Here is a 13,817-nt window from a genome sequence, read left to right as displayed (position 1 = left end):
AAGTGGTTCTTTATTGCATTGTATTATTATTGTGAAACTCCAGAAGGATGATGATGTAATTCTATAAAACTTAGAGGGGTTCAGGTCAAAAATACAGAATGTGAGTTGACCAAGCAAGCCGCTGCATACGTATGGAGAGAGTTGTTTCTACAGTCGGGGAGTGCTCCAGCTTTTCCCCAGAGGTAGCTACTGGCACAAACGGTCTGCAATCTGCACTCCGATACTCATTAAACCATTTCATCAAGTGAGAATGAGTCGAGGACATCTTCAAAGCACTGGCTAATGTGTGCTTTTTTGCATGGCAGAGCAGTGTTGTCCTGGATTTCCACTGGCGCTGATAAACCTTGGCCTCAGCAGAGGGAAATAGCCTGTGCTGATTCCCATGCTAATTGCCGTTCTCTCCTGCCTCCAAGTAACCAGAGCCTGCAGCTTCCCCTTGACTCTCAGGAGTTTTCCATCCATGCTGATAGCTAAATTCAAGGGCATTAGGAGCAGTAGTATCAAGTTAGTGCCAGACACAAGGGGTTCTCTACCCAGTAGCCCCTGAAGCAGATAAGTTGGCTGCTCCTCTGTTGGGTTTCCTGCCAGAATAAAATAATATATAAATAAATATATAAATACATAAAATAATTTAATTAAGAAGTGGGAGGGCACCAGATATCATCTCCGTCAAATATTGTTCTTCATGGAAACAATTCAACAACGTGCTCATTGATGTAATTACTGTAGCACACATTTTATAATTAGAAGTCTTAAATGACAAAAATACTTTCCTTAATTTAGTATTGGGTCTTTTCAGTTTCTCATTTGTGTTTTTGTCTTAAGATGCAAAGCAAAATGGACATAAATATACTTTGAAGTACCTAAAGTCACAGCAGAAACTGTTAGAAGAACGTTTTGAAAAGTCCAAGCAATAGTCAAGAATTTCTGTAGGATTTGTTTTCAAAAGATGTAGTAGGATCTTGTAGCACTGATTCCTGATGTAATTAGTGGAGGTCCCCAGAACAATGTTTACCCACACTCAAGCAAAAGCTAGCTTAGTATATATTAAGCTACCTATGGATTTTCTTTCAATTTTGTCTTTTTACCATCACATCTAAACTTTTATATCAGATTATTTTTGTGACAATATTAACAGTTCTAAATTTAAAATTCAGATAATGGAATCCTGAACTAATGTAGCCTTCAAAATAGTTCAGTTTAACTAATCCTACCGTGTTGTTAAAATGAATGAAGTGACTTAACTTTTGAATAGAAGATAGAAGGTGTAGTAAATTATTCCGATTTCTCCTAAAGCAGTAATCCTATCCTCTCAAAAGGTAACAGGATAAATATTTCTGTCCTCTGCTATAAAGGAGGCCTATGTGACTAGTTTGGGCAAGACACATAGGTAGCTAAAGTAAAATGAACTGAATCTTACCCTAAGAATGTACTCTTGAAGGACTTTAAAAAAAGTCCTGATAAGGTGTAAGAATACAAAAGTATCAGTAAGGTATTTTTGGTTTTACATGATGGGGTGGAAAGCCATTGCACGTGGAATTTTGGAAATGCTTCAGACATGGTTATAAGAAAAGATTTATAATGTTGGTGGAAAAAAAGCCTGTTTAATAACAGCAGTGGATCAGTCACACACCTTTTTTGCAGTCTGTTGTGCTGGATAAAAAGCAGGCATGAACATGACCTGTGGATGGCATATTATCATAACCCATGGGCTATGCTGTAAAATACACTGTTTTATAAACTCCTGGAATGGGTTCATGGAACTTTTGAAGTAACCGATTACTCAGAGTCTTCATTAACTTTCTAGCTGCTTACCAAAAATATAACATTTAATAAGGAGATTGCCCTAGTTCTATATGTCTAGCCTTTACCTTGTCCAAAAGGGAATTTGATATGTCTTTTTTTTTTTTACCTCTAATGGAGAAATGACTCCTCACTGGAAATAACACAAGAAATCAAATCATCTTGCATCTATAGCTGAATTTATTAACACAGAGAAATGGAGTTTTATGCTAGAAGGTCAATAATTTAGTTTAAAATACATTTACAGTGATGGGGGTGTCTTTTTATTCATCATAAGACTTTTTAATGGAGCAGTAGCCATTCTTGGGTTTTTTGCACATTTTATTGCCTAGGTTGTAATCTCCTCTGTATGAAGTAGGAGAGGAAGAGTTGGGTTTTTTGGGTTTTTTTTAATGCGGGCAGGTAGCTCCTTGTGAATTAGGGTAGAGGATGGGTGTTTTAATGTTTAAATATATTTTAATAGGTAGCTAAGTCCAGTCTTGGAAAGTTAATTGTTGGGATGACATAGAATTAGAAAATGTACTTGAGTAATGTAATAGGTTTTGGATAATATTGAAGATTGAGAGTTCCTGATCAGGAACTTTGTATGAGGACTGGGACAAAAGTAGTGACAGGGAATGATGACATGCTAGAGTTATTCATGCTCTAGAGTGGAGAAAATCTGTACTGGTTAAAAAATAGAAAATTAAATCGAATATAGGCTTCAAAGTTCAGTAGGGAATAGCTCTGTTTGTTGTTGGTTTTCCTTTACTGCTGTTTGCAGTGGGAGTACAATCTTAGTTTCAGTTTGACTCATCCTCCATTTCTGTTTTGGGTACTATCCTGTTCTAAATGAATTTTTGAAATTTCAACTTCATCATATTTGCAAGCCTCCCCACATGCAGTAAGAGAGATGAGTAGTGGCATTCCTTGGTCTTTCTATATCCTTTCCTTTTCTCTTTTGAAAGGAAACAACGTGAAGTTTGTCAGCAAAGCAAAGACAAGGTCAAACAAAATTAAGCAGAGGATACTGAGGGCTGTTGTAGGTGCAGACTTTAAAATCAAGCTTTTGGTCTTGGACAGCTTGGTGAGAAGTTGTTCTTTTCTCCTTGCTTAATTGTGATATAGAGTTTCAACAAACCCGATGAATGGAACAGTTGATCAACCTGGAAGTGCAGATGAGCTGTTTTAGGTGCAGACCATTAAATGCCGAGAGCATTTCAGTGAACAGTGTAATCTGAGGTTTCAGGGAAGACATACCGTCATAGTTACAGCTTATGTGATTATCAAAGTAATTCCTTTCTGTTGGGAGAGGTAGAAATATCCTTCACTATGCCAAACTCCTGGAAATTATTTTTGTTTGTAGCCTAAAAACCATTTCTGAGTATGCGAAACCAATTCATCAGTAAAGTTTTCCACATTCCAGAGAGAGAGTTGAAACTTCTAATCATAACTTTAAAAACTTACTATAAAACAAACTGACGTGTTTTCCTGCTCAGTCTTCTAAAAACGTAGTCTCTTTGCTCTGTTTCAAAATGTGCTTTTAGCTTAATGATTATGGTTATAATTAAGAGACTAGTTAGAAAAACTATAGCTATAAAGCATAAACGTGGCAACCAAAACACCTTTGAAAGCAAACTGGAGACTCTGTCCAAGCCGAATGTTTTAACACACTTGCATTACAGTGAAATACAGTACAGGGCTTTACCTTAAAAAAAAGAAAAAAAGTTAATAGTTTTTAAGAATTTGTACCATGCAGCAATACCCATAGGAAAATTGAAGACTGAAGACCTTTTTTTATCTCATTTAACCCTGCTACTCCTACTTTTAAGTAGTGGTATAGCTGGCCACCCATGGCAAATTCCATTTGTTTTGGACACCTGTCGTAGGGTGGAAATAATCATCTTGTAAAATGTCGGTTTTGAATGGCTGAACTACAGCTAACTTTGAGAACTTCATTTGTAGGTGTTGCTCAGGAAAAGGAACTAGCAACTTGCTTCTCATCAGCTGTTCCAAGTCATTTAGATTATGAGGCACCATTTGTTCCCTTTTCTTTTAAGGAAAAAAGACTAAATAAAAGCCAAATGCTTTCTTTTCCCACCTTCTCAGTTGGTCATTTTTTTAGAAAACACATACATCTTTTTGGGTAATGGAGAATAAGATGATAATCAGCACTTTCTTGAATAAAGAAGCATAGTTTATTTCAACTGTAAAAAATAAGGACTTTGTTAATTACAGTGTGATAAAGAATCCCAGTCAAAGACAAATAGTTTTGGAAAATTACAAATGTCCTTTCACTTTTTTGTTTGCCTTTATCAGAATTTCAGCCACTGACTGTAGGATAAGAACAAGCATCTCACAGCCTATGGATTTAAATTTAAAACATCTGTTTTATTACTTTATTGTTTATCTTTTAGTTCCTCTTGAAAACTGTTTATTGTAGTACCTGCAAAAACTATGACAACTGTCATATCACAAGAATGTTAGGAGCTTTGACTTTGGGTAGGAGGACATATAAGGTAGGGCACTTTTTGGCTCTTTGGTTTCCTCACAGCCAGCCAGGGCAAAGGAAGTTTCATACTCCTGCCTTTATGCAGTCACCCATTCTTATTTCAAAAAATATGCCAGAATCTGTTGGGAAACAACATTGTTTCAGTTTGGTCCTGTTTGCTTTTACACATCACACTGGAGAGGTGATGAAATCTTCATCCCTGGAGACTTTAGACAGAGCCCTGAGAAATCTCTCCAAAGCTGGCTTTGCTTTGAGCAAGGGTTGGACCAGATGACCTTTGGAGGTCTGTCACAATTTAAATTATTCTGTTGCAGTCAGGGAAATAAAAATTAAAAAATACTTTGATTTCTGTGAGGATAAGGCTGATAAATTCTTATAAGTTCTGATTTTCTTTGCTAAGAAACATAAGGAAACAGTCAACATTAAACAGCATTAAAAAATAAGTCTGTCATCACTTGAATGAGTCATAAAGTGACAATAAATTAGTCATAAAGTAACAATACATGAATGAATAGCAATATAATTGTGGACTATAATATGCTAAATATATATGCACTTAAAAATGTGCAGACAAATCTGTGAATTATGCATTGCATGTGGATAGAGTTTGTGTACCTCTAAGGTTTTTGGCACATGGAAAACTGTATTTTTTATAGTATTGAACCTAAGTTCCAATAACCATTTTGTTTGTGACAAAAGTTTATAAATTGAACTTTTGTGAGTGTAACACTGGACTTGCCCACATGGAAAATTATAAAATACTGTGTTACTTGGAACAAGGTAATTGTGGGGTTTTGTTCAAGACCAGTAGAACTACACAGCTATTATCAGATATGAGTAATTTATTTTACTGCTTGATTTTCTCCCCTTCTGACCCTGTTTATATATAATTTCAATCCCGATGATCAGTGTACTGGATATGCAGCAGTTAGGTTGAAAAATGCTTCTTCTGATAAAGGATTGTTCATTCTGGGATTTATTTCTGGTGGCTTTTTTTTTTTACTTTTTTCTTATTTGTTTATCATTAATAGTGTCAGATTTCTTCCATCATACATAAGAAAATGTTGAACAATTTAAAGAATTTAAAAGGTAACCTGGGGTTTGGGGTTTTTTTTCTTACAGGCCTGGCAGCTGCGATTCAGTCACCTCGTGGGTTACGGTGCCAAATATTACTCCTACCTCATGTCCAGGGCTGTTGCCTCTATGGTGTGGAAGCAGTGTTTTGCTCAGAACCCGTTTGATAGGTAAAAATGGAGAAATGTTAAATAGAATGAAATGCTAGTTGCTTCTGGAAAATATGAAACAAATGAGCTTGGTGGGCTTTTTTGATCCAAATTAATTGTTGGTGTTTTTCTTGATTTTATGAGGATTATAAAGCAGGAAATAAGCACGCATGTGTGTGTATATATATGTGTGTGTGTATGTGTGTGTGTACTTTGGTACATGTTCATTGGTGCAAAAAAAATGGTGTCTGTTTTAAAATACAGGTCTGTCAATTGGGAGGCACTGAAATCCCTATTTAGACATAATTAGAGAGCTTGAAATTCATAGATGCCTAATTGCTTGTAATTTTCTATTGAAATTAAAGCAACTGTGGGTATTAAACAAGTTTCATGTCACCAACTTCAAAGCTAAGTATAGCTATCCTACTCATTTTGCTTTGTGAAATTAAGAAGTTAATTGTGAGGTCACAAACTGTAAGCGTTCTTACACCTTTGCTGAATGTTCAGGACATTGTAACAGAGCAACTTCTCCCTTTGGCACAATGAAGACTGAAATGTTGTTCACAAATTCACTTCTGTAAGCACCAATACACACTCATATGTATAAAATTTGTCTAGTTCAGTTACTCATAGTGTGATTTTTAATGAAATTTGAATTAGAGGAGTCAGCATGACATCAGTTGTTTTGGGGTGGAAAATTAAATTTGGTCTCTGTCTGTGAGTTCTGTAGAGATCCTAGAAGCGAACCTGAGTGAAGGCTGGACAGGTGGTGTTTGCAGATGGCTCTAACACCTGTGTTTCTCCAGGGCAATGGGGGAGCGCTATCGTAGAGAGATGCTGGCACACGGCGGTGGAAAGGAGCCCATGCTGATGGTTCAAGGTAGGAAATAAACTATAACTGTTTTATTCCCTTGCAAAGGGAAGAAACTTAACTGCGTTTCCCAATTTGGTCTTTTTAGTTTAATTATGATTTTCACTGGATTTATGGAATAAAAATTTGGTAAGTGGACTGGTCATCACCTTTGTGTCATGGTCAGTAGAAATCCTTGTGGTACATGGAGTATACACAGATAGTCGGGCTGAAGTGTTGGAAAGGTTTGTATTACAAGGCTGTCTAAAGAATTCAGAATAAACTTGAAGGAAGATAGATTACATAATTTTTGGATACAGTAAAGTAGTAATTTTTCCATACATGGAATTCGTATCTCTGGTTATTTTGTATAGGAGAAGTTGAACTTGGTTTGGCCACATCATTGCAGTGTCATCAAAATATCTTTGGCTGTATCAGTACTTTGAGTGTACATTTTCATGAAATGCAGCTCTGACAGCTATAAGAAAGAAATATGGTTCATTATTCGTCTCACTACCATATTTGCCTTCTGAATCTGTAAAAAGAACTTCCAAAAACCATTCATACCCATCGCAAAAATACTGTGTGTTCATACATTAAAAACAGAATGCTAGGAAAATGAAACAAGTTTGAGAAACTGCTCATCTCAAATCTATCCATGAGATCAGGATAAAGACTTTCCTGTGTAATGTTACAGAATTCAAACCAAACCTTTTTGTGTTACTTTTGCTGTTCCTAAGATGAGCACTTGCTAAATCCTTCATCCTTTCAATTTTCTCTGAAATTCTTAATATTAAGGATGAGTATGAATTCACTGGCCTCTGTTCACTTTAGCAGACTGAAACTTGTGGGACTTTTTTCTACAGATAAGGAAGACAGTGGTAATGTGTCTGCATTTCATCATGAGATTGGCACAGTTTCATGACTGGAACATTTCAGTTCTTTGACCCATCTGTTTATATTTGAGGCCATGACCTCTGCTCTCCTTAGACTCATCATATATTAAGCAACTATATATTCTTTAGGTTGTCTGTTTACATTTCTGATCTAGAGGGTTACTTTTCATTCAATATGACTTCCCAGAGTTATTTCTCTTTACTGTTCTTGAAGAGTTTGTGTTTGCAACGTTGAAAAACTGTGGCCCAGAACTGTGGATTAAAAAGTTGAAAGACAGGGATATGTCTTTACAAGCATAACCAATTTTTACATTTTAAGTCATAATGGTGGAGAAAGAAAAAATTGTTTTAAAGTCCACATGTGTTTATGATCTCTTTCTGGGATATATTCTTAATTTTACTGAGCATTGATTTTTCCTGGAATGTCCTAGAAGCTATGTTGAAGTTGCTGGCAGTGTGCTTCCTTGAATCAAGTGCTGTTTGAATGAAGTTTCAAAATTCGTCTGTGGATGGTCTTACAGAAAATCTGCGGAAGTAAAACTGCCTTTCCCCCTTGCATGTGATAGGATCTTATGGAAGACAGTGTCAAAGGGCTCACTGAAGTCCAAGGAGGTGATGTGCACTTCTCCCCTTTTCTGCCAGGCCAGTTATTTAAAGTTATCAAGTTATTTAAGCATGACTTGCCTTTGGTGAATCCATGGTGACTATTCCTGATTTTTTTTGCTGTTCAGGAGTCTGAAAACAGTTTCCAGGATAAGCTGGTCCACCACCTTCTTAGGGACTGAGGTGAGACTGACCAGCCTCAGTCCCCTGGGTTCTGGTGCTTGCTCTTCCTGAAGATAGACACGACTTTTGCTTTTTTCCAGTCTTTCGGTACCTCTCCTATCTTAATAGATTACTGAAAGTCGACTTGCAATGCCCTCTTGTCAGCTCTCCTAGAACTCAGGGGTACATCCCTCCAGCACCTGTGGGCTTGTTTATGTCCAGTTTTCTCAAGTGTTCCATGATCTGATCCTCTTCCACTAAGGATACATCTTCCTTGCTTCAGATTATCTCCCTGGCCACTTTGGTATTCTGAATTTCACTTCTACACTCTTTATACAGAAATCTTAAAAGATACTCAAGATCAATAACCAGTGTTCATCAGCAGATTCTTGGTCTGTGCGTGTCATGATGTTCATTTGTACACAGTAAAAAAATTCACAAACATGCTTGAACAACTCCCTGAAGAATGGAATCAGGGTGACTCAGATGTTTTGACAAGACAGTAGCTTGATTGCTGATTTGGGATTATTGGAAGCTAAATCATAGAGCACACCTGATCAAAAAAGTTATGGTTGTATTTGATTGGTCTGTATTTATTACCAAAAGTGAGAATTTATGGAGAAAAGTTAGAACAATTTAATTTGTTTAGGTTCAATCAGTTTCTGATTCCTCTATTCCTCTTGCTGCTTTTTTTTTTTTCATTATAGATACTCGAGAATACTGGATTTCTGTCTCCTGTTGGTTTCCATCAGTTGCAAAACTGTGCTCGCATAGCAAATAACAAAACATATCTGATTAATGACAGATCCCACTAAACTTTAAAGCTTGTTGATTTTACTCTTCTGCAGAGAAACAGTCCAGATTCTGTGCTCACTAGTGCCCTGTTTCAAAAAGTTCTTTAGGTTATTTCAGATGGTTTTTTATGTGGGCTTGCACATGTCTGGCTTTCGGATGTGCATCTGCAGCCTCACCCTTGAAGTGCTTCCATACCTCATTGTGAAGTTAGCCATGTTTATTGACTGTTTGATAACAGGTTACTTCACGAGCACGTTTCATTTATGCAGTTTCTTTGTTATGATTCTCTTCTCAGAAGCAATCTATTGTCTTTCTTTTGTGTTTGGATATGACCCTAGCTTTTCATCTTTCTCCAACATGATTCCATAGATGTTCTGATTAGGAAAGATAAAGGATCTGACCTGTAGAATTACTGACAAGGTTCCTGTTTGAACTAGTCTTTAATTAGGAAACACAATATACTTTTGTTGTTGTTGTTGTTGTTTGCATTTGACTCTCTTGGCATTTGTTTCCTCTAAAAAAAACTAAAATCATAAAGGTTTTTTGAAAACTTTTAAAACATTTTCTGAAGTGACCCTTTTTATCTCACCCCCTTGATAGTCAATGAAATACAGAAATAGTCACAAATATGGATAGCAGGAGCAATTGAAAATGGGTGAACAGTGCTTTGTCCAAGAGGCCTATTTTCTTTAAATTTTTCCTTAGAGGACAAATAACATTTTGAGAAGAACTTGATTCCTCTGTCATTTTGTGTTGACCACATGACTCTTGCAGATTTTCTCCTTCCTAAGACTACATGGTATTAGGGATTCCAAATTCCTTTGAAGTTACATAACCCAGGTGTCCCTTCCAGGTCCAGTTGTATACTGGTTGCAGGTCTGAACAAGATTCAGGTGTGTGCCATTCCTCCCTCCTTTGGCACTCCCTAGCTGGAAAGAAACCCAGGTGCATAGGCAGAAAGGGAATTGCAGTGTGAAAACTACTGGGTTAGATGTTTTGGGAACTGAAAGCATGGAACATATCCTGGAGTGCACTTCTCCTGCAGCCTTAATGCAGTCACCTTGCCCTTGGGGCTTCTGAAGAAGTCATCGTGCAAAATGCATGTGAGGTTCTGTTCTTGCTTTGTTGATGCTGTATTGCATTGCAGACAGTCATACTCAGCTCTCTGCCTACATGGTAACCAAACCAACTGGCTGTGTAAATAAACACCCATTTGCTCCAATGCTGTTTGAAAATGTGCTTTTCCATGCCTCAGATTGTACTTCATGGAGTAATTTGAAGAGGCTGCAAAAATCTTCAGATAATGATTGTATGTCTCTTTGAAAGTGTAAGAAATATGCATAAAACCTAAAAGGTGATGTGTACAGCAACATATGTTAGTTCAAACTACATGGACCCAAAATAATTAGTGTTCCGGGGGGGGGCAGAGGCCAAATTTTGCCACAGGCTTTATTCTTCTCTCAATTTTCAGTGATTGTAGGTTATAGCTAACCATCTCTCAAAAGGGTGTGGTTAACCACAGTGCTGTAATGTGAAAGAAACTTCAAAGCAGCAAAGATAAGCTATGCAGTTGCCTTAGGCTTGGGAGAGACTGAGCTGAAATAGGAGTTGGGCTGAGCATATTAAAATACACTCCTAAATTTGAAAACTGCAACCATCAGACCTTGTGGACATCTTACTAAATCATTTAGACTGAAGTGCTGAGTACTTACAATATATCAAAGCTGATCTTGCTTTGATATACTTTAATGGTGTTTAAAGAAAGACATGACCGCTCTTTAGTACATCAGTGTAGAGTAAGAGGTTAAAACACAGAAATACCATCGTTGCCTGTTTCTTTTGGAGCTGTCTACCCTAAAATCTGTAGTTATTTATTTAATAAGGGCATTATCATTTCACTGCAGTAGGAGTTATTCAACAAGGACCTCGGTTACTCTCCATCCCTTCTTTGCAAAAGTGAAGTCTGTTAGTGTCTGCTTTTGATGTCAGTGTTGGGAAAATAGCAATGCGACAGACCACTAATGCAAGAAACCTGAAATCTGTTTTTGTTGTCAAAAGCTGGAACTACTGGGTAGGAGGTCATATGACATCGTTATTGCCAGAATAATTTTGGAGTCTCCTACATATTTAAAGCAAACCTGGTTTTAATAAATAAATACAATTTATAACAAGTTTTGAGTGATATTTGGTAAGGCTATATTCAGCTGCACTAAAATACACCCAAGTGTACTGTAGTTAATTATATTTCTCTTATCCATTCTGTAATATCTAGGGTTGGCATGTTTTTGTTATGATTTGCCATTTTTATGTAAGAGGGGAAATTAAATCTCCTTGAAGATAATCCCAGCTTCAGTTTCTTCTCTTCTGCCTAATCCTTATACTATTGGCTCTTCTTTTGCAATTTATTGATAATTGGCAGAATAATTATTAGTGTGTCAAAGAATTGGCTAAACATCATCCAGACTGGCTGTTTTTTATAAAGTCAGTATTGGAAAGGGATTTTTGTATAATGGGGCTCAGGGAGTGGTGGTTATGTCTATCATGGCTGTCTTTATGTACCATCTGTGCAGCATTTTAGTCATCTCTCCATACTGGTATCTGGTGAAAAAGGAGTGACTGTACTTGTTCCAGTGGGCTGCCATTCCTGTCACCTTCTTGAGGCACTGTCTCCTCTTCTGTGAAAACTGCAGGAAAATATGAGTTTAACTGGAATTTTTCCAGGGCTGTTAGGGAGCAAATATGCGTGTTCCCCAGCCAGGAACCCGAGAGAGGGAGTCTGCAAGAGGCCGTGGCTCCCTGGGGAGCTCAGATTAGTAGCTGGGTCTCTGTACACATCTGTTTCTCAGCCCAGCACGTAGCAAGCCATTTTTCATCGTGAACTACAAGTAATTCCACAGAGATTTTTCTAACATTAGAGTAGATTACAAGCTTATCAAGTACTTGGAAATATTAATTCTGTTCTCTTTCATTTTGAAAATAACTTGATGCAAACTTCATTTAACAGCATTTCAGTCAATCTATATATAGTGTGAGATTTGTTTTCCTTTTAGTGCTTGCTATTAATCTGCTGGGCCATGGCAGTTCGTGTTGACACTTGTAACATGTGTTTAAATCAGATTGAAATAGAATTCTGTAAGGTCTTAGTAAGAAAATTATTTTTGGTTGCTCACACCAATTTACTTTGAGCTGATCTGTTTCCTGATGGGTTTTGAATCATTGTGTTATAGTAAAAGATTATGGTCTTTTAGCAGCATGTAATTATAATTTCCACCAAAAGCAAATATTGTTGAGGATGTGAAAGAATATGAATTTATGTACAGTAGGTACACTGATCAGAAGGGGTAGAACAAGGTTATATTTACATTGGCAGTTGTCAGAAAGAAGAGATCGCTTCAAAGAAATACAAAGATTAAATTTTACATTATTTGGCAGTTGTACTGTTGGTTTTTCGGGTTTTTTTTCTGGTACAAGTTATGCAGTAAATTTCCATATATAATCTTGAAAATGTTAATAACAGTGAAAAGACCAACTTTATGGAATGTTAAGTACAAAGAAACATCTGAAAATAATTTAAAGGCTATAGTCTCATGCCATCTAAAATTTGGGATACTGGAGAGGAAGGGGTGAAATTTTTAGCTTCTCTCTTTGTAGAATTACCTGACAGAGTATTTGAGCATGATTCTTCATTATGCTAATTTTCTTGTCTGTTATCATGTAGCCAAGTGCTACAGCTAACAGATGGAGTAATTAAAATTCCTAAGAAAAGGTAAATCCTGGTACTGTAAAAAAAGCAAAACTAAAACTGCAGAATATTGAAAATGCTTTTGTTTATGTTTTGTGCCTTGTCAAAAATTTCAGATATAGCTGTACTTTAAATACTAAATTAAATGGTTGTAAGGTGTGTAATGCTTTGAGAAAATATATTTTTTCCTGGCTTGGTCAGAGCTGAGATTTAGCAGATAAGGATTTATACACCTTCTCAATCACTAATTTATTTCAGTCATTTGGAAATGACTGCGTCTGTGGTTACATTGCTTTAAAACAGATATAATTCCCTGCTTAAACAAGGTTGTAATGATAAAAATCAGTTAACAATCTTGAAACCTGACAATTCTGCAAAAATGTGGAACAGGTATCTTGAAATAATAAATAATCCCTCTACACTATAATTGCACTTTTTTCTTGACAAAGAAACCTGGTAGCTGTTTCTGTGTAAGTTAGTTACCAGTAAGTGTTATTACTGACGAAGCTGTCAAGGTCCCAGTATCCTTATGAAGAGCCTGTTGTCTTGCTTTTTTGTAGGTATGCTTCAGAAATCCCCTTCAGTTGAAGATTTTGTGGATGCCCTTGTTTCAGACTTAGACCATGACTTCGAAACATTTATCATGGACTCATAACAACAGAACTGAATTCCTTGATGGAAGATTGCATATGTCTTCATAACTGTGGATGAAATATTGTTGTGACTGGTTTTGCCTTTGGTGAACACTTTTAAGAGTTTGACTGTTCATGTTGGTGGAACGGTAATAAATACTTTCGTTGGATCACCTGGTTTCATTTTTGAAGGTAGTGACTGTTTTCCATTGCACAGGAGCTTAAGCATGAAATTTGAGAGAACAAATCCTCTAGCAGGTACTGTTAGAAAATTTGATCTTGTTGGAACATCTGAGTAAATGGAAATTGAACTCGTCTTCAGGGTGACTGGAGGGGTATGAATGGTCTTTTGGTACACACATTCCTCTTGATGTTATGGCCCAGAACTGTTCACACAGGTCTTTCTCATGTACTCATGGATTTTCTTTAACCTTGTTTGACCATATTTCTTGTAGGAGTCCTGTGGTAGGGAAAAGCAAGTTGTGTTTGAAACAAAGGGGAAATTGGAAAGAAAGAAGTGAAAAACTAGGAGCTGTATTTGAAATAGGGAACAGAAAGATGGGAGAAGTAGATCTGTAGTCCTACAGGTCTGCAATGGAAAATTTTAGGGTGAGGAGGAA

General features: G+C 36.7%; 1 protein-coding gene across 1 annotated transcript in view; it reads left to right on the top strand.

The window, feature by feature from the left end:
* Nucleotides 1-13,370, top strand: part of MIPEP (mitochondrial intermediate peptidase) — a 68,427-nt gene extending 55,057 nt beyond the window's left edge. Inside the window, exons 17-19 of the mRNA XM_032099435.1 lie at nt 5,417-5,538; nt 6,324-6,397; nt 13,126-13,370. Coding sequence (XP_031955326.1) covers nt 5,417-5,538; nt 6,324-6,397; nt 13,126-13,220 — 291 coding nt within the window. The 3' untranslated portion in view covers nt 13,221-13,370. The remainder of the gene's footprint in view (nt 1-5,416; nt 5,539-6,323; nt 6,398-13,125) is intronic.
* Nucleotides 13,371-13,817: the final 447 nt, after the last annotated feature.

Source organism: Corvus moneduloides, chromosome 2 (genome assembly GCF_009650955.1).
Source record: "Corvus moneduloides isolate bCorMon1 chromosome 2, bCorMon1.pri, whole genome shotgun sequence".
NCBI classification, from domain to species: Eukaryota; Metazoa; Chordata; class Aves; order Passeriformes; family Corvidae; genus Corvus; species Corvus moneduloides.
The sequence above is the reverse complement of the archived record's forward strand: the minus strand, read 5'-3'. Positions and strand labels throughout refer to the sequence as shown.